Source organism: Panthera pardus, unplaced genomic scaffold (genome assembly GCF_024362965.1).
Source record: "Panthera pardus isolate Hobbes unplaced genomic scaffold, ASM2436296v1 HiC_scaffold_6, whole genome shotgun sequence".
Classification (NCBI taxonomy): domain Eukaryota; kingdom Metazoa; phylum Chordata; class Mammalia; order Carnivora; family Felidae; genus Panthera; species Panthera pardus.
Window position 1 is genome coordinate 45433583 of NW_026526991.1, and position 21523 is coordinate 45455105.

Genomic DNA, 21523 nt, shown 5'->3' on the forward strand with positions numbered 1-21523 from the left:
TCTCTCAGGGGTGCCTGGCTGCCTGGCTGCCTGGCTGGCTGGATAGAACACGCAACTCTTGATCTCGGGGCTGTGAGTTCAAGCCCCACGCTGAGTGGAGAGATTACTTCAAAATAAAATCTTAAAAAAAAAAAAGTTATCTTCTACCATCCTTCCCACTTCACCCCCAAACCTCACCCACCAGTCTAACAGGATATAAGAGATGTGCAGGATTGTGGGGAAGGCCAGCCTTTGAGGAAAAGGCAGGTTCTTTCCCCTTACCCAAGTGAGGAGGGTAGGCTGTGCGCATACATGTCAAACATTTAGAGGGACCGCCCACAAGAAGTGGGGCCTGGCATCTCATTTCCCAGCTGGACCCTGGCAGAGCAGCAGGACCATGGGACCCCCCACTCTGGTGTGGCCACCAGTGGAGCAGCAGAGGACAGGAGGGTATCTGGAAGCTAGGAGTAGAGTGCTCTATGGGAAAGAAGAGGGGCCCTTTGACATGTGTCCTCTGAAATTGGAAGTTCACAGGAACATGGAGCCAGATGCCCAGCAAAATCTAGAGATTTTGGTGGAATCCAATGTGATGTGCCTGGGAGGAAAATGCAGAGGCCTCAGCCCCTCTAATTCTGCTCAGTCCTCAGGAGGCAGAAGTGGCTCCCAACACTCCTGCTTTGTGAGGGGTTCATTTCCAAGCTCTGGTGCACACAACCTGGAGAAGGGGTTGGTGGTGTGGCCACTGACAAGGCCAAGGGGATGCAGGGCGCATGTCTGTAAGGATGGAGGTGGGGGGAAGGGTGCAGCCCCAAGAAACTATACATCACGCTCTGCAGAGACCATATCAACAGAGACCACCCCAGCAGAAAGGATCTGTCTAGACCCGGGTAATCCTGGTTCTAACAATCCTGTAAAAAGTTCTCAGCCACCTCCCTCCCTCCTTTTAGCTTCTAACTCTAGAGGAACGAAGTCTTTGAAGAGAGAAGAAAAGGTGTCTCAGAACCAGCACACGCACATTTACACACAGACACATTCACTCCAAATAAGAGAGGGGGAAGGAGGATACACTTTGAATCAAGTTTGAGATTAATCTTTTTTTAAATGAATGGGACTAGGCTTTAAATACCCAAATGAGACTGTACTAATAATTGAAAATGACAGCAAATTAGATGTTGCTAAGGAACTTGCTTCCCAGCAGGAAAGTAGAATTCAACACAACACAGTTGAAAGCAGTGAGTGGGGAAAATAAAAACATTTTACCGTTGGTATAAACCCCAACAAGATGAGACTTCTCAACAAACTAATGACATGTAAATATTATAATTAGATCTTTAGGGAGTCTCCTCCATGTATATGGAATTAGTTGGGATTCCACAATTCTCAATAACTGCCAAAATGATTATTCACAGATTCCTAAATTACTGGAGAAAAATAGATCCAACTTTCGGTAGGTTCTATTCACTGCCGATTCCGTTCCCTTACGAAAGATGGTAAATTAAGGCTTTATAAACACAATAGGGAACCAGTGCTCGGTGAAGACAATACCAGGGAAAGGACTACAGTGGTCACCGTAGATTTGAGGCTTGATGATGGGAAAAAAGAAAACCCTGGTGCAATATGTTACTCAGAGATGACTAGGAACCTCCTTTGTGAATGTTGAAGGCTGTGGGAGGCATCTTTCTGCCTATAAGTTTAAATGCCACGCTTCCTAAAGGTGGGGATGATTCTGAAAAACCTGCCTTGTCCCCACAGACAGAAGAAAGTGGAAAGTACAGAGACAAACATAACTGGGGACAGGTACATTTATCGTCATTGTAGGCAAGTCCCGAGCTTGTTAAAGTTGTTTAGCAAATACATTTTTGCTACTGAAAGCCAGGGACATACACGTACCGCCGGGAGGCTGAAATTATGGGAGTTCTTTCAATAGCCAGATGAATAAGGCAACAATGCCTTTTGTTTTATGTAACTATTTCTTTGATCTTCTGCTCCAGCAGGTCCAACCACAAGACATTTTTCTTATACATTTTTTTTTAATGTGGGGGATTGGAAAATACTTGATTCCAGCGGTACATCCTGGCTGCCTCCTGGAGTCCTTGCTGGTGGGATTCCAAATGTGAGATGCACTCTCTTTGCTTATGTTATGTTATCTTTAGAGGAATTCCAGAGTCCGGAAGCAATTCCCTTATTCAGGGGAGGAAGATGTAACAGGCTGCAACTGATAGTATTTACATCAAGATGGCAACATTGGCTGAAACACAAGGCAGATTGTGCTCTTTGAAAACAGTTGGATCTCCTCGGTGGCAAGAACCAAGCAGAGCAGAAGGTAAACAGAGAATTGGTTAAAGGGACGGGGGAATCTGATAGAAACAGGAATGAACTCATTTTCTATTTGCTTTCATTACATGCTCCTCGGGCCAGGAGATGCCTCACTTATTCAACAGCTGTTTATCTGCCTGGAATAGACTGTCCCTCTCCTCTCTGCCTCATCTTTTCTCCCTTCCTCACCTTAGGCAGTTCTCTTGATTGACACTTCCACCTGGGGGTTTGCAGAAGGGAAATGAGAAGAGATGAAATGTAAAAATCCATCAACTTTGCAACTCATTAGCAATTAGCAGCTCTGCTAAGGGTTTGAACCAGGCCTTTGGAGGAAGAGTATGGAAACATAAAGGGAGGAAGTCTCTGTCTCTGCTCCTTCTTGACTTATGATGCACCCACATGCTGCCCTCCTCAACGAGCAATGTGCCGCATACCCTGAATTCTGCATAACTTTCAGGGAGCTTCTGTAATCCATACTCTTTCCTTCCCATCCAAGAAAACATAGAAGAACATAGAAGAGTAAGACTGACATTATTCTAACTTATAAGACTAATCTTTATCTTGATCCAATGGAATTTTTTTAAAAGAAACATTCATCATTCACAAAATTTACTATCAATTGTTACCAAGAATGTTACACTTCATACAACTGAGGTGTGAGTCAGTCGCTTCTGATTCTGGTGTAACTGGTGACCATAATGTCATCCAGTTCTGTGCCAGTTGGTACCACCTTCATGAAACAGTAGCACCTGCAACCAGGTGTCCCCAGACTAGAGTTGTAAAGGTCCACAATTGTTCAACAGGAAGATGGCTTATGCTTCCGGGACTGGAAAAAATGTTGCCACAAACCAGAACAAACAAAATCCTAAGAAGTGGATGGATTCCATTAAAATTTAACCAAAAAGCAAATGCCATTTTTTCTGATTTCCAAAAGCCAAGGGAAAAACGTCTAAGGCTCCTGCATTTGATAAAATTACACTTCAGAATTCAGACCATAAAGGACACTCAATAACTTTATGATGAAATACTGTCAGCAATACCAGGGGGATGGGGTGGGGGAAGTAACGTATCCAAATATAATACTCGACTAAGTCTACTCCCCCATTACAATATACTCTCCTTGAAGGCAGGGATTTTTGTTTGCTTCGTTCATTTTTGTATCCCTGTCACCCAGAGAAGAGCCTGGAATATACAGGTGTTCAACAAATGTTATTTGTTGAATAAGTAAATCAATCAGTCAGACTAAAGCAAACCACAAATTTAAGGGTTGAGAAAAATTATAGGTATGTACCACAAAGTCTGGCAGATATGTATTTGTCTTACTGCATCTACACTGTCAGCGCAGAGCCCCACACGGACTCCATCTCACGAACCGTGAGATCATAACCTGAGCTGAAATGAAGAGTCGGACGCTTAACCAACTGAGCCACCCAGGCACCTCCCTGCCTCATGTTGTAATTGCTATCAAAAAAGTAAGTCCAAAGACCTTGATATTTTAGTACGTTTTCTGGTAGCTTCCAATTATCCCTATGTACTACATACTTTATATGTAAGGGTTTCTTTTTTCTAATTTTCTTAACTCCGGCTTCCCAGGCATTGTCACCTATCCTACTTGTAGCCTAAATTTTCATCAGGAAACAAAGCAACATCTACAAACCCAAGGGGACATAAAAGCCAAACTTAGCTGAACACAGGGATGTTTCCTTTGCTGGACATCTTAAGGAATGAACTTTCAAAGATATTTTCAAAGACACAGAGCATGATGATTGAATGCTATTTTTCTAAAAGGAAAGTCACAAATCAGTACAGTGACATAACAACCATCTGTGTTATATCAGGATTTCAAGCCATTCGAGTTGTCTGACATAAATAAAGTGGCTTGATGAGAGTTCATTTGGTAAGGAGACGGGCAGCCCGAGATGGCTACGCTACACCATAGAGTAAACGTAAAGGCACAAACTCATTTTCAGCTAGTCCCCTAGGCCAGTCAGGTAAAGAGCATTTGTGATCACATATTTTATTTGCTTTTGCAAATGAGTTTTGCGCACATGAATTCTCGCAAATGAGTCTATGGGCCCTAAGGAACTTTCAGATGGTGGCAAACAAAAACGTTAGTTTGTTTTGTTCACATTGTTAATATTGGTGCTGCCTTTACAAGAGCATAATGAAAATAAACTATTACACCTAGGGAGCCTCAGGGAGAGTGAAAATTTAACTCCTGGAAATTATTTGTTTTTATGTGTCCTATGCACCCCAGGATAGGGCTTCCCACCATTTTCTCGCCTGCAGAAAGCCCTCTTCACATTCTAGAGGAGTGATTTTCTTCCACCAAAACTATCATGATATTAAATACAAAGAGCAACAACAATGGGTCTAACATCCATCGATGCGTGCCTGTTCAACATACAGAAGGAAGTGGAACTCAGAGAATACAATCCAGAAAAGAGCTGCAATTCAATAGGAGCCAAAATCTCAGGGCACACTGGAATGAAGAGACCCAGCCCAGGGTCTCCAAGGACTCCAAATGTAATCCCATACATCTTGCATCATGACCAACAGGGACCAAACATTGCTAATTACTGGGCCTTGATGTCTTTTAGCGGTGGATGAGTGAATATGGTTACCCTACAGTTCATGGCCCTAAGGAAACTGATAATAGCATCCATCCATTCATTTAACTGTAACAATAACAGGAACATAATAGCATATCACATGGATAATGTCATATAATGCTCACCTTCTCAAGTAATTAAATGGCTGTTAGTATCCCTATTTTATGGTTGAGGAAACTAAAGCTTACAGACATAGTCATCTCTCCAAGATCAAACAGCCAGTAAGTGGCCCAGCAGGGATTCAGATTATAGAAGGCTAGCCCTAGGGACCCCACACTTCACCAACACACCTCAGTGCAAGGTACTAAGTACCTAATGTGTAGGAAGCATGGAGGTTGGCTTCTGTTTCCTCATTTGAAACTGAGGGAAATAAGACAACCATACAATGCTGAGAAGATCACATGATGTCATCTGGAAAGCACCTGGGCCAATGCCTAGCACCTAACAGGTACTCAGTACAGTTGGATCCCTTTCTCCAGGCAAAAAGGAATGAATAAAATCTCATCACTTCCCTGCAGGGTTGGGAATAGGTCTGAAGACAAAACAACACTCTTCTGTATAAATCCATACACCTCTCAGACAGGACTCATGGAAAATAATTTTAATCCTTCATGTTCCTGGAAATCATTTTAAAGTAAAATACTCATATCTCATTCCCTGTGAAAGAAGTTAGAATTTGGTGCAACTCCTGTCCTTGTCAGTGACACCAGGCCATACTGTGCTAATGTTTTCCCCAGCTGTGGGAGCCATGTTATAATCAGACAACATCCTACTGAGGCATTCATGCACATCTAAAAAACCCGCCAAGCCCAAAAATTGAAAAGGAGAAACCTTTTCCAAATCAATTTCCCCTTTTGTCTTTCTTTCAATTCTCAGGCTCCCTTCCTTTCAGCCATTGAGCTGAACTTCAGGTAGAGAGAAACATTTGGCATGAAAATGATTCTTCCATAAAGCCTGACATCTTTTAAATACTTCCAAGAACTATGCATTTCAAATACGCCGAGACTTCTGTAGAGAGAATAACTTTTTAAAAACCCAATCATTTAATTCTTCTGCTCTTGTTTTCAACCTGTGTATAATATCATCTATGTCAGATGGAAGTTGCTAAATAGATAGAAAAAAAAGAAAAAAAAGAAAAAGAAAAAGAGGCATGGCCTCCTGAGCAGAGAAAGATATTTAGATTCTCCAGAAGAAGCACTCTTGAAAATCCTAATGTGACCTTCCTCAGAAACCATTGCAGTCATCTGGGAAATGACCCCAGCACAACAAATATTTGGTTTTGTTCTACTTTTCAATTTACCGCTCCATTTCAGAGAAATTAAAGCATCAACAACTGGTGTTTATGCAGGAGTCACAAAGTACCCAAACAGCCACATATATCTCAGTTTCATTCAAAACCTGGGAAAGCAAATCAATGGAGGATAATGGAATGGGATACAATTAGCTCAGTAGGGGAGAAAACATATTTGCCTTCTAAGGTGCGTCTCCTAAAAAGCCAGAGAAGGGAAAAAAAATTAAAGCTTGGGCCCACATCACAACAAAGCCCACAATTCATCAAGGTGACCATCTGCCAGCAAAACTGATGAGGAAAATAGAACTAAGGATAAAAACTTGCCGCCCCCCACCGTTAAGTTTTCTTCCCTGTTAAGAAAGCAGAACTTTTCCCTTTCATTCTTCCTCCACCTTCTATTTGTGATGTTTCCAATTAAGATTCACCTATCTAAAAATAGGTAGTGTGGCGCTCATAACTCCTGTTAGTAATGTATTCCTTTTAGCTACATTCTGAAACCAAGCAGGATCCATAAATCATGACTTTTCTCCCATGAAATGAGAAATGCTAGGGTCACCTGAAATTTCTAGGAAGGTGGAGAAGTGGAGCCACCCCAGTTATACTTCTGCAAGTTGCAATAATTGCAAATGCCTCCTAGGAAAGACACAGCATCGGTAATCCTCCAGCTCAAACAAAAGCTAAGTCGCCACAGGTTCCTGAGGTCGGGAAACCCCCGTGTGGACAGTCGTGGGCGCGGGAGGTAAGCGCAGGGTGGCATCGGCTCTACCAGTATCTGCCAAACAGTTCTACTGGAGGTCTGGAGCCTGCCTGTGTCTCTGATCTGTCCCCCTCCTTCCTTTTCTTTGCAAACCTAGGGGACTCCTGCAGAGTCATGTAGCGCAAGAGGAAACAGAGAAGACCTCCCAAGAAGTGAGATGCTGGCTTGGAAGTCACATCCATTCCATACTATGTATCTATTCAACATCTTCGAGGGCTTGGCATTTCAGTCCCAGAAAGTTGTGTTGACATGTGGTATCTGGGGCTGTGGGTGGGGGAAGAGGAGGATGGCAAAATAGCCCTCCTCTGCTTTGGTGATAAGAGGAGGTTAGAATCATTGCCAGTCCATGCTGAATGAGAGGACTCTCTCTCTCTCTCTGATGGAGCAGAGTAGAGTATTCGCAAGCTCACCCAAATTGAATGTGCCTGCTGGGCTGGTGATTGCACTTTTCAAATATGCCAGTCCCCATTTGGGGCTGTTTTGTTTTAGAGTCTCTGTGTAGCTGTGTACTTACGCTTACAGCAAACGAATCACAAAGGGTGCAATTCTGTTAAATCAAAAAATCAAGAAATAAATAGTTTGGCGACTAGAAAAAGCCAGAGAGGGACAAATCCCTGGCAGTTGTTTTTCAAGCTTCAGCGCAGCTGTGTTTATTTCCCTCCATCATCTATCCCACAAGGGGCAGGCCTCAGGCAGGACAGGAAGAACACAGGACCTGGCAGGCCGGGCAAAATTGCTACACAGTTTGGGACATGGCTCTACCTCGCCAGGGCCAGGTACATGTTCCAGGCACCCTGTGACATGGCTTAGCCTTGAAGTCAGACTGGCTGGTTTAAGTCCTGGCTCCATAAAGCCTTAAGTGAACCGAACACATACAAGAACTGTGCATTTCAAATATGCTGAGAATTCTGTAAAGAGAATGACTTTTTAAAATGCCAAGTCTTAGTTCTGTGACTGCTATTTTCGACCTGTGTATGATATCACCTATATCACATGGCAGTGCTACAGACATGGCTTCTTGAGCAACGATGGAGAGTGTCTTTAAGAGAAGTACACTTGAGGGGGGCCTGGGTGGCTCAGTTGGTTGAGTTTCCGACCTTGGCTCAGGTCATGATCTCAGTTTGTGAGTTCGAGCCCCTCATCGGGCTCTGTGCTGACAGCTTAGAGCCTGGAGCCTGTTTCAGATTCTGTGTCTCCCTCTCTATGCCCCTCCCCTGCTCATGCTGTCTCTGTCTCTCAAATATAAAATAAAACATTTTGGGGCACCTGGGTGGCTCAGTCGGTTAAGCGTCCGACTTCGGCTCAGGTCATGACCTCGTGGTTTGTGAGTTCGAGCCCCGCGTCGGGCTCTGTGCTGACGGCTCAGAGCCTGGAGCCTGTTTCAGATTCTGTGTCTCCCTCTCTCTGACCCTTCCCCGTTCATGCTCTATCTCTCTCTGTCTCAAAAATAAATAAACGTTAAAAAAAATTTTTTTTAATAAAATAAAACATTTTAAAAAATTTTAAAAAAGAGAGAGAGAAGTACACTTGAGAGTCCTGTAAGCAACCTTATTCAGAATCTATTCTGGTCATCCGGGAAACGAACCCAGGCCTACAATATTCGCTTTTTTCTTCCTACTCTTCAACTGATTGCTCAATTTCAGGGAAGTTAAAGCATCCACGGCTGGTGCTTATGCAAGTAACATGATCAGCTGTGTCACCTTTAGCAGATTTCTTAAGGTCTCTGAACCTCAGTCTTCTCATCTTCAAAAGGAGCACAATAATGGCACCTATCCCAAAGGTTTTTTTGTGAGGTTGAATGAGCAAACATAAGCAAAGTGTTGAGCACAGTGTCCAGCACATGGCAGGAATTTTACTGAAAGAAGCAAAAACTACCCGAATATGCCAACTGAGTGGTATCTACAGTGAACACTCCTACCACCATCAGCCATTCAGGGATTGAGCCAACACAGTCCAGATGCAACCCGCACCCTCTAATCTTAGCTGAAACTCACTGGCCTGGGAAGGCCTTGGAGAGGGCCAATGTTTCAACTGAAGAAGCGAGCTGCATGCAGGAGTTACATGAAACTGAAAAGTGTACACACACACACACACACACACACACTCACACACACACACACACACATAACACACATATATTTTTGAAAAGCTCCTTTAACCCAGCCCACCATGGAGCCTGAAATTCCCTGATTTATTCACCCCTTAAGGTCCTTTATTCATTTTAAATGAGCTTAACGAATGATTACACAGATTCGAGGAACACCAGCTACTTAACACATGATGATAATAATCACATCTACTATAGATGCAACCCCAGCTTACACCAGCCAGCACCTGGGCCCTGTAATCACTGGTAATCCCCCCAACCAACAAGGTGGGTAAATATCGTGCCCGTTTTAAGGTAAGAGCACCGAGACGCAGAGAGACTAGGTCAGCGCTCATGGCCCCTGAGCGTATTTGGTGGAGCAGGAGTTCAAACCCAGCTCCCTATAGCTCCAAAATCTATCCATTCTTCCACATGTGCTGCCACACCTGTGCTCTCATGAGGAGGACTTCTACAGACAGTACACTAGACCCAGTGTGGCGGAGCTGTTCGAGAGGGTCTTGAAGAAATAAAATTGAACACAACCTCGGTATATGGCAGCCAACCTCCTTCGCCTCCAGTGAAGCCTGACTCCTGGCCTCTATCCCATGTGTCCCCTCCCATAGGGTGGCAGGGTTGGGCAATGAAAACAAGAGAATGCATCAGGAGCGATGGTATGTTCCTTCTGAGGCTACGTCACAAAAGGCATGGTAGATTCTACCTTGCTTTCCTTTGGGCCACTTGATTTGGGGGAAGCCAGCTGCCCCATCTTGAGGACACTTGGCAGCCTAGCGGAGGGACCCATGTTGTAAGAAACTTTGGCATCCAGCCAACAGCCATGTGCATGACCATATTGGAAATAGATCTTCCAGCCCTAAGCTTTCCTTGGTCAATACTTTGACTCCAGCTTCATGACAGGCCCTGATCCACAACCACCCAGCTAAGCTCCCTCTAATTCCTGGCCCTCAAAAACTTTGTGAGATAGTAAATTGTTGTTTTAAGCTGCTCAATTTGGGGGTCATTTGTTACACGGCAATAAATAACCAATACAGTGTAAAAAAATCAGACAATTTCAGGGCCTAAAGAGAGTCTTGGCCAAGGGGAATGGAGAAGGGTACTAACCAAAAGGTAATACAAAGATTTGGAACATGCGGGTAGACAAAAAGGAGAGACCAGTTGAAGTGAGAAAAATTAGACTAATATTAGCAAGCACTTATGTAGCATTTCCTATACGGTGTTCTAAGTACTGTTAATATATTAGCTCACTTAATCCTTTTAACAACCCTAAAAAGCAGTAGTAGAGTTACCCACTGTATCCCAGATATGGAAACTGAGGCATAAAAGACAAATCATTTGTAGGAGTCACTCAGCTGGCAAGTGTTTAAAGCCGGAATTCACCCCAGGCTTCTGCACTCTTAAGCACACCACACACTGCCTCCCACGTTGAAAGAAAAACCAGAGAAAGCAACCAAGGCCCTCCAAGTGGGCCAGGAGTCTGAGTAAACCCCAGGCTTTTGGTGTAGACTCTTTGATTATTGTTTTGAGAGAGATAAGAATAAAGTACACTGTATGGCAATGTTCCATTGATTTCATTGAATCTTCAAAACACTCCCAGGAGAAAGGCAGAAGAGATAGTATTATCCCCAACTCACAGAGGAGAAAACTAAGGCTGCGAGATGGACTGAAGTGGTTCCCTGAATTCATTTGAAGTCAAATGAGTTTTCTTGGCAGGTCAGGGAATTTTCCAGCTTGAAGCAAATTCTGACCGTTTTGAATCTCCCTTGTTTACCTCACCCTCTGACATTGCATTTACCTATTTACATTTCAGATTCCATGGACTAAAAATAAATAAATAATAAATAAAAGAGGACGTAGCCCCTTGAGAAGGACGGAAGGTTCATGTACTCCCTTAATTTCAACCAGAAGAAAGTACATCCATAACAAAACACAATCACAATAATATTCAAAATCAATTTAAGCAAACAAGAGTGGCATAATTAAAGTCAGAGCTCGGGGCCTCTTTCCAAGAGAGTAAGATGGATTGACATAACTCCCACCCCCCACACACCAAAAATATAATTAAATATGCATGCATACTGTTGAGGAATAATCGTTATAATAGCCCTCAAAGAAAAATGCGTTTATTTCTAGTCAATTGAAAAAAAATGTATTGCTGATTCTTCTTCCCCAATAATCTAGCAATTGTGAAAGCTACAGAAATGCAGCAAAGCTAATGCCAAGGTTAAAATATGAAGGTGCCAATGACAGAAAGCTGGATAGTTTCGGACAAACCTAACAGCTACCATATCACAGTCATAATTTTCTCTTCCTCCACATGCCATCTGCCCCCCACGCACTTCCATTTTCTCTGAACAGTCTGCACGCACATCGCACCATCTAATCGAGGGGTACTTCTTTTTCTGTTTATCCAGGAATTTCTTCTATTTGGGTTGGGGAGAACAGGGGGTGATTCGCATTCTCTCACACAGGATTTTAGAAACAGTGCCCTCTCAATCCAGGGCGTTCATTCTCAGGTCTTCTATGGAGAAGTATTTGCACTAATGAATGTTTTCCTCTGCTATTATTGGTGAAGCAATTAGGCCTTCCCGACACTCGTGGCCACACGGCTCAGTCATGTCTGCAGGCAGTGGTGGACCTCTGGGTAATCAATCATGTTTCTCAGCAGCGCTGTCAATCAGAGACTCGCCTGAGTGGCACCCATTGACGGTTCTCAGCGTGCCGACACCTTCCCTGCTCCCTCTCCTCTTTCGGGTTCATGGTAATGCACACTTTGAGCCTGCTGTTTTTTCATCATAGACTGGAATTTTTTCATTTTCTCTGCTTGTGTTGATTCTTTCCCCCTGCTTTATCCTTTCAAGACTATCACAGAAAATACAGTATTCAACACGAATCCCCCGGAGGGCCTCTTGGCCATGGTTTCAATATCTATTATTCTGCATTTCAGTTCTCTTCCCTCCCTAAACCCTCAGCACCTCACACTACATCGTGCCAATCCCTACAACAACCCCAACCATCGGTACTCCATCTCTGTCTGTATCTCTCACCATATATTTGCCTGCTCAGGGTCCAGAAAGCCTTAACTAACTATTAAGGGGAATTGAATTGCTCTCCACCTGTCAGAACGGCCCCTAATTTTATCACCGGACTAATTTGCTGGGACATCTCATGCTGGATTTTTCAGGACCACGTCAATTTTAACTAATCTGCTTCTCAGACTGGAGGTTCCAAGCTTCGGATTGGAAAATCAGATTGTAGCATGCTGCCAGAAGCCACTCTAAGGAGCTTATTTTAAGTTATTATTGTGTTGACATCTTTTTCCTTTGCTCTCAGAAAGCCATCAGCACTAGAAAAATGCCTATTTCAATTAGAAATTGCATCTTTATTTTTTGTAAACTGAAAGGAAACCTAACTTACTTCATGGCAAACTGGAGACAATGGGCCAGGCCCACCTGGGATTCGTTACCACCTGTGCCCCATACCCACACGCACCATAACCCGAGCTTGAGCCCCAGCACTCCATGGGTTTGTGTGTACGCTCGCACATACACACATATATAAACACACACACACACACACACACACACACACACACAAATAGCTAGCCCTTAGCTATCCTCAAACTCATATTCAGAGAAGCCACAGCAGCAATGACATAAAAGGCATTAAGGAATGATTCTTTTCTCTCTACTTTCCACAGGTCCTGGGTTTGTGCTTTCCAGATCTAACCTCTCCTGATAGGCATCTTCCTCACTCTGGCAACTTACAAGAAGCACCAAGGCAACTGACAATCTGTATCTGTATTGTGGCAGCTTCCCACACACACAAATGGGACTATGATTGCTTTCTATGAAATCTTTCCCTAAAGAAGGATGTCGCTCTGCCCAGAAAGCTTTGGTATAGGCAACAGTCTTTAAATGGGGAACTGAAGTCGTTTTCATCTAAGGATTACTTCTTGCGACATTTGAGCTACAGTATTTGTTAAGGTGGCAGCATGGTATTAACATAGCTAAAGAGCTAAACAATAATAGTTCAACTGGAAACTGAAGACAGACTGTGACAAAAGGGAAGGGGGAAGACATAATAATAATAAGTGACACGATCACAAATCGTGTGCCAGGGCCTGTGCTAAACACAACATGTGCCTTCTCTTCAGTAATCCTTACTACAACCCTGGGAGATGGGTCGTATTTGGAGACTCACTTTCTAGATGATGAAACAGGCACAGTGAGGTTGATTACCCAGCCAGGAAGCAGTGGAGTCAGGACTTGAACCCCAGACTGTCTGGCTCCAGTGCTCTAATCATTTTGTTGTTTTTAATCTCTTTGTTGTTAGAGGTAGTCAATCTGGACTCAGCACTGTCCCGGGAGAGGGTTATAATGCCCCTGGATTCCAGACTCTCTTAAACACCGTTTGGTTTGACTCTATATCCACCAAATAACATTCAGGTTAGCATTTAGCCTCTCTGGAGTCATGACAACAGGGAGTTTTGTGAGTCATATGAGAGTAGTTTCTCCCTGTATAATGATGAATTGGTGGTTTCCTGCCAACCTCAGCTTCTTGAACATCAGGGCCCTTGAAACTAAGCACCCCCTAGCCCTGCAAACAGGGGTCAGATCTTGGAATGTTTCAGCTCCATCCAGAGACTTCTCTGTGTAAAATCTCCACCATTTCCAGCTGCGGGTCTTGCAAGTCTGTGTCCTGTTGCAATAGCGTTTGAATGGAGCAGACCCAGGCTCCCACCACCCTCCAACCTCTTTTCCGTTCATACATAACCTTTGGAATCATCTTCTCAGCCACCCTCTGCCTCTGGAACCAGCCAACACCATCTTTTGAGCATAGCCTGTTTATCGCCCACCAATGCTGAGCTCCCAATTTGGTCAGAATTATTCCACCGAGGTGGAGGCCACCATCAACAGCCTGGTCGGCATGCATCTGCTGGCCTCCTGCACCTACCTCTCTCTGGGCTTCTATTTCCACCATGCTCGTGTGGCTCTGAAAGGCACAGAGCACTTCTTCCCCAAGTTGGCCAAGGAGAAGCACGAGGATGCCCAGTACCTCTTGAAGAGGCAAAACAACACAGCAGCCTGGCCCTCTTCCAGGACACACAGAAGCCATCCCAGGGTGAGTGGGTTAAACCCTGGGTGCCATGGAAGCTGCCATGGTTCTGGAGAAGAACCTGAAACAGGCCCTCTGGAGCTCATGCCCAGGTTCTGCCAACACAGAACCCCAGCTCTGTGACTTCCTAGAGAACCACTCCCTAAATGAGCAGGTGAAACTCAGCAAGAAGATGGCAACCACCTGGCTAACTCCACAGGCTGGCGGCCCCCCAGGCTGGGCCACATAGGTATTTCTTCCAAAACTTCATTCTTTGAGAGGCCCTCTGGCATCCCCTGGTGCCAAGGCTTCTGCCTGAGTCCCTTCCTGCAGGCACTAGGCAGCTTTTTAACCACCCTGGAGCCTTCTCCTGAGTAGTGGACCCAATGGAAACAATAAGCTTTTTGCAGGAAAAAAAAAATGTCCACCATTTCCAACCACCAATTTTTACTTTTGTTTTCCATAGACACAGCAACTCAATTTTACTCTTTAGCTAAGGGAAGGTGGTGAATGTAAACTCTTGTTAGTGCTTTGAGAACCTCACCCTCCATCATTTTCACTACATGTTCTTTGCCTCTTCTCTCCATGTCAATATATTTTCCTTAAAACACAAACACTCCCCATTATCAATGCTCTTTGAAAGTGTTTGACTCATATATACCAATTCTATCAGTGTCACCACAATATCAGCTTGCTTTGTTCAGTTTCTGGAATCTACCAAGAAGAAATTAGTAACATTTGAGATAGATCCTTGATCACTATGCTAATAAAACCCTTTATATATACATATACATATATATATCCACACACACATATATACATATATGTACATACATATATTTTCACATATATAATACATATATCATCTATGCATAAAATACATATTTATCCATCTGTTTTGTCTTTAAAAAAAGGCTCTGCCAAGCACTGAGTTTTTATCATGTCCTGGGGAGTTCATGCCCTAGTGATCTGTCCCACCCACCCCCCCCCCCCCTTCTGAGGACCCATGTATGACATGGTTCCCCTGGGGACAATCTGTGAAACAAGAGGAGCAAATCTTAAGTCTCACAATCACTCGTCAGACCCTAATGTGAAAAAGTGAGCTCAGCCCATCAGAGTCCCCTCTTAGCAATTTGGGAAACAATGGGAGATGGGGCTAGTGAGTGATGGTGCTGAGGGTAAAAATGGGGCAGGAGGTCGGGCTTGGGCCAGGACAAGTCTTATGTATGCTGACATTGTGAGGGGGTAGAAAGTCACATGAAGCTAAAGGCGGTCAAGAAACTGCTTGAGGGGTGGGGCGGGGGGACCTGGGTGTCTCAAGTCGGTTAAGTGTCTGACTTTTGATTTGGGTTCAGGTCAGGATCTCAGGGTTCAGGAGATAGAACCCCACATCAGGATCTATACTGACAGTGTGGAGCCTGCTTAGGATTCTCTCTCCCCTTCTATCTCTGTCCCTCCCTTACTCTCTCTCTCTCTCTCTTCCTCTCTCTCTCTCTCTCAAAAATAAAATAAATAAATAAAAATTTTTTTTAAAGATGCTTGGAACAAAGGAAATAAAAATGAAGTAGACAAGGGCATTTGGGTGGCTCAGTCAGTTAAGCCTCTGACTCTTGATTTCAGCTCAGGTCATGATCCTAGGGTGGTGGGATTAAGTCCCACATCAGGCTCCGCACTGAGTGAGGAGGCTGCTTGGGATTCTCTCTCTTTCCCTCTCTCCCACTCACTCTCTCTCTCAAAATAAATAAATAAACATTTTAAAAAATGGAGGAGACACATGTGGAAAAGCATGTGCCAAGTGGTTCTGGTTTTTAGGATCATAAACATGGTGGAGAAAGAACAAAAGGTGTCTGGGTCTTGGAAGGAGGAAGGGAAGAGCACTAAAGCAACAAAGGAAGTTATACATGAGCCAACAACTGATCCAATCATGGGTGTGATGTGGGGTCCTTTGTTTGACTTTGCTTTAAGCCCCTGTGTGTTATATTCCTTAACGAAAAAAAAAAAAAAGAGGAAAAGGATAAAGCAAACACTGATACTCTCTAAAACACACAAAATGTCTGAAATTCTCACCAAGGAAAATTTGCCCCACAGCCAGTCAAGCTTCTCAACTACTCACAAGTAAAATAAGAAAGAATCTCTCCTATCGGGTATGGATTTACATTTTGTTCTGAAGACAAGGTTCATGTAGCCGATCACACACCAAAGGAAAGGCAGCAGTGTGATGGTCTACGAGCTTTATTAATGTGAGCAGAATATCCTAACATCCACTCCATTTTCCTACACACGGCCTGCAGTCAACAGGTGACATCATTACTGGTCTCAAACATCCTGTCACTGCTACTTAGCACCATGCATTATGCATGGTCCTAACCCCAATCCTGAGGTTCTCCAACTTTATCCCCACCCTAATCTGGGATTAGGTAAGAAAGTCTTCCATAAGCCCTCCAATTTATAGCGAATTTCCCTTTCCATGTAAAGCAAACACATGTATTTTTTATTAACGCCGCTTACATGAACCCTTGTACCAATCCTGCTGAATCTTCTACTTTCACTGGGGAAACTGAACATTGAAGGAGATTACTGACAAGTCAAATCAAAAGTAAAATTAAAACACATTTTCCGGTGTGCCCGGGTGGCTCAGTTGGTTAAGTGTCCAAGTTCAACTTAGGTCATGATCTCATGGCTCGTAGGTTCAAGCCCTTCGTGGGGCTCTGTGCTGACAGCTCAGAGCCTGGAGCCTCCTTCCAGTTCTGTGTCTCCCTCTCTGTCTGCCCCCTCCCATTCACACTCTGTCTCTGTCTCTCAAAAATACACATTAAAAAAAATTTTTAAACACATTTTCTAGACCCTACAGAGTATATAAAAACAGCACCTTGTCTTGGTAAAGCAGCAAAGACAATGGTGAAAATGTAGCACTTGGCCTGTGACCTGCAGGACTCATTATTTTACAATTATACCTGCATGTCAAACATCAGTGTTGGCATTGAAACCCTACAAAGTTGGTGAGTATTTAAAATGGCTTGTGCCTGCCATTTTAGCCAAGGTAAAGTGAAGACAAGACAGGTCTATTTAGCACAGTGTGTGTTTTCCCTAATTCACCAGCAACAAGTCACAGAAAAGAGTTGCACAGGTACTTACTATTTATAACCCATGGCCACATCCACAAAATACTTTCTTCTCTGTCGATAGACATTGTCCTTAAATCCCTTAAACAAAAAGAGATTAAGTTATTTAACAAAGTACCAAAAAGTAGCTGCAGAAGGCCTAAAAGAAAATCACTGGGGTGTTTCTTGAGTGTTCAATTCAAATGTAAATCCGATCCTTGGATGACCATCTTGATGACACAGGCAGAAGCGAATTGTGCTTACAGTAAAACCTCATTAAATTTGGGTTGTACTAATTTGGGATGCGCGGGAATTCAGGCTAAAGTGAATGACACCCTTTGGTGTTCAAGTATCATTTACATGTAATTGATGTTAATCACAAGTCAATCTTACCCTGTTCATTAAAACAGGTCCCTCTAACAGGTTACTCAGTAAGTTAACCTAAATGTAATTTTGTGTAAATAACCAATAAATGCACATTTATTAAAAATCCTATCATTCAGAATAATCACGGAATCCCCAAATCAGCATGAATTAAAGAGGTTTTGCTGTTTTTTTTAGGAGGATAGCCACACAATGCAAAATCGATCATAAGGGATTCATGCACAGCATAGCAAGTTGGTTCCATTCCACGGTGACTTCCCGTGATGCTCTTTAGTCGTTAGCAACTGCAGGACTTTTATTCATCATCATGCACCTGGGAAATTAAACATCCTGTCTGCCACTGTTCTGTCAGGCGGACTACTACTGAGAGGAACCTCCTGGTTTACTCAAGAATCTCTCCTCTTGTCAACAGACTTTCCATTCTCCTTTCCTTCAGGTACTTTCAATCAATTCTTTCTGGGGCTGTTTCTTCAAACTGCTGGAAACCCAGAAGGAGTTGTTTCAATTTAACTTCTTATGCCTGCAACCCCTGCAACCTTAAAAGGTAGCCAGGAAGCAGTGACCACTCTGAGAATGGAGGCCAGGCAAGATGGGCCGCTGGGATCCCTGGCTCTGAGGGGAGAGCTGGGAGAGGCCCACAAAGGCCTAGACTACCCCTGCTGTGGTTAGCATGCTTCTGCAAAGGTGGGCTGGTCAGAGGAACCTCAAACTCAGAGAAAATCATTCTGTTCTCTTGTATGGTTGGAGGAGAACTGGCCTTCAGGACTGTCTGCTGGGCTGAGGTAAAGAACTTCCACTGCCAACAGCCCTTCTCTCAGAAGAGCACTCCTAATAGCGGGAGACAGAGAGAGTATCTGAGATCACCCAAACACGCTGCAGAAATGAAGTACCCGCACCAGAGAAGCTGGTGCTGTCTTTCTTCTGCTATGAATTGGGAATTTTCAAACCAGTATTCACAGGCAGGCTTATGAAAACTTATAATGTGCACACGCAAAATGACGTGACCGTAGCTACCACATTCACAAATGCGTCTGTGACCTGAAAATGGGTCTCCTGCTTTCGACGAGAAAGTAGAAGTTTCAACTCCCTAGTGATACCAAGCAGCCCAAGATGCTAAAACTGACGAGTTCCAAGCACCTTTATTACTCAAGAGGAAAGAAGGCCTGGCAAAGGGAAAAGAGTCACGTGAAAAGCACAGCACCTGTTCCCCAGCTCCTGCCAAACCAGACACCATCCTGCAAGCATCGTTGTCTGCTGGGCTTCCCAAAGATTCTCGACTGCCTCTCCTTGGCAAACACCTGCACCTTTTCCCAGGCATGCAAGAGAGTGATTTACTCATCATGCCTCATTAGCCTCGGATGGCAGTGGTTACGAAAACACCAGTGGTGATCCAGAGCTTCTAGGCTGGAGCTGTGGACTAGCAAAATAAAAGAGACCCCAGCTACACCAGTGATTACAGGGACAAAGAATTCCTTGGCCATCTATTCTGGACTGAAGGCAGGGATAAGTTACCAGATAAAATAGAGGGCACCCTTGTAATATTTGGAGCATACTCATACCAGGAAATTATTCCTCATTTACCTGAAATTCAAATTTAACTGGGCATCCTATATATTTATTTGTTAAAGCTGGCAACCCTAGTCCCCAGCGAATATCTGTCGCATACCCATCCTTCCTCTCTCCATTTAAATCAAGGAGAACTAAAGACCCAGCCAGTACCCTAAAGAGCTCAGCCAAGTGTGCGTTGGCACTCAAGCAGCTCTCCCAAATCGTTCAACGCTGGTGAAATATTAGAATCCCCTGGGGAGCTTTAAATAATACTCCAGGGCACCCAGGTGGCTCTGTCAGTTAAGCATCTGACTCTTGATTTCACCTCAGGTTATGATCTCATGGTTGGTGAGATCAAACCTCACCTTGGGCCCCATGCTCAGCCAGGAGCCTGCTTGGGATTCTCTGTCTCCCTCTCTCCTTCTGTCCCTCCCCTGCTCATGCACACATTCTCTCTCTCTCTCTGTCTCTCTGTTTCTCTGTCTCTCTCTCAAAATAAATAAACATTTAAAAGAAAAATAAATAAACAAATAATACTCCAAACCTAGATGCATTCCCAGAGGTTCTGATTTCAGCACTCTGAGGTGAGACTGGCCTCAGTAGTTTTTTAATTCTCCACAGATTATTTGAATGGAAAGCTAAGGTTGACAATTGTTGAGCTACAACATTCGTTCTCAAAACACTAGAGCTCATCAGGATCTCCTGCAAATCCTCTCAAATGCAGATTCTAGGGTCCATCTTGAAAGTTCTGATTCAGGGGGCTGAGCTCCAAGGAATTGCATTTTTAATAAGCACTTTATGGTGGGCCATGAATCACACTTTGAGAGACCCTCCCAGTCCAGATCCTTGCTACTCAAAGTGTAGCAGACCCCCAGTGAAAGCCTCAGCTGGGACCTCACCAGACACGTAGAATCCCAGAACTCCCATCTGCACTTTGGAAAGACCCTCCAGGTGATTTGTTTGTCCATTAAAGTTTGAGAGACACTGACCTAGATAGATATTTAACCCTTTCTAGGTAGCCTCAGCAACCTGACTCTCCCATCCCAGCTCCTTCCAAGCCAACCGAGAGCAAGAGTGCCATCCTAACACGATAATCCCTGTCTTGAAACTGAGATTATTCCCAGGCACCCAAAGTCCTTAGACAACGTTCTCCATGCTCATCAAATAATAACCTACGAAAAACACCAATTTACCAATACCAGATTTTGCATAACAAACATTTGGCGTGCTTATAAAAGGAATACATGTGATTAAAAAAAAAAAAAAATGACGAGTGAGATAGTAGATTGCTAAGTACTTGCAATTATTTCAACTGGCTGCACAGAAAATAAGAGAAGGTATCATAAAGTAGGTATAATTAGGAATAACAGAACAGAATTAAACACAGAAAAATTCACACTGAGTATCGGAATAAATTTTTTTTTCAAAGCAAGGTCAGTGGTTCCTGTGGTTGCTCCACTAACAAAGCTGACCCCTTTTCTCCAGGTCGAGTAATTTAAAAACTAGACTAAGGGGAACATTTGGAAATACGAGGTTAGCAAAAATTCACTTACTATCCAGGCACTGATCTGAATGATACAGCATTTCCATCCCTGGGATTAAGCATTTACTCTTGCCAAAATGCTTTCCAGTTGTTTTATTAAGTAGGCTTTTCAAACGCCCCTTGGAGGTCAATAAGAATTTTATTTCCACTTTTTACATAAAGAATTTGAGGTGCAAAAATAGAGGGACTCGCCCAAGGTCATCCTGCAAGTTAACAGCTGGTATCCGGAAAGTCCCATTACTGCTAAACTCTTAAATCAGGCGTCTGTGCTAATTCTGACCCTTCTGGAAGTGGGAAAGGGGAAGATAACAAATGGATGATTATTAAAGGCACTTTTGAGTGTTTTTCTAACATTTGGGAGCGTCACTCATGAGTTACTGTGAATTATTCTGAAATTTTAGACTGGCAAATGTAACACACCACATCTTTGGATAAATTCAGCTTCTTGAAAATAATGCAATTGAATTAGGTCTGTTTGACCATTACTTGAATGGTATATTATGAATTGGTTTGAACTGGTATATTGCGTGAAATGACTAATTCGATTGAAAATTTCCTTGTTTATTGAAGTTGTCATAGTTTCCTCTAAAGCAGTGGTTCTCAAACTCAGATGTGGGCTTGTTATAACAAACCCCCAGGTAATGTTGATGGGGCCGATCCTGGGACCACACTTGCAAAACCACTGCATACAGTATAGTCACACTGTCACATTTCTAGATTTCTTCCGTTTAAAATAAAGGAATAACTGTACACCATTACCCTCAGACTGCAAAGCCCTTCCATAAACATGACTG

At 43.5% G+C, this 21523-nt stretch overlaps 1 protein-coding gene across 1 annotated transcript in view; it reads right to left on the minus strand.

Moving 5' to 3' along the window:
* Positions 1-21523, minus strand: part of TPH2 (tryptophan hydroxylase 2) — a 105486-nt gene that overhangs the window by 77327 nt on the left and 6636 nt on the right. Inside the window, exon 5 of the mRNA XM_019455115.2 lies at positions 17289-17356. Coding sequence (XP_019310660.1) covers positions 17289-17356 — 68 coding nt within the window. The remainder of the gene's footprint in view (positions 1-17288; positions 17357-21523) is intronic.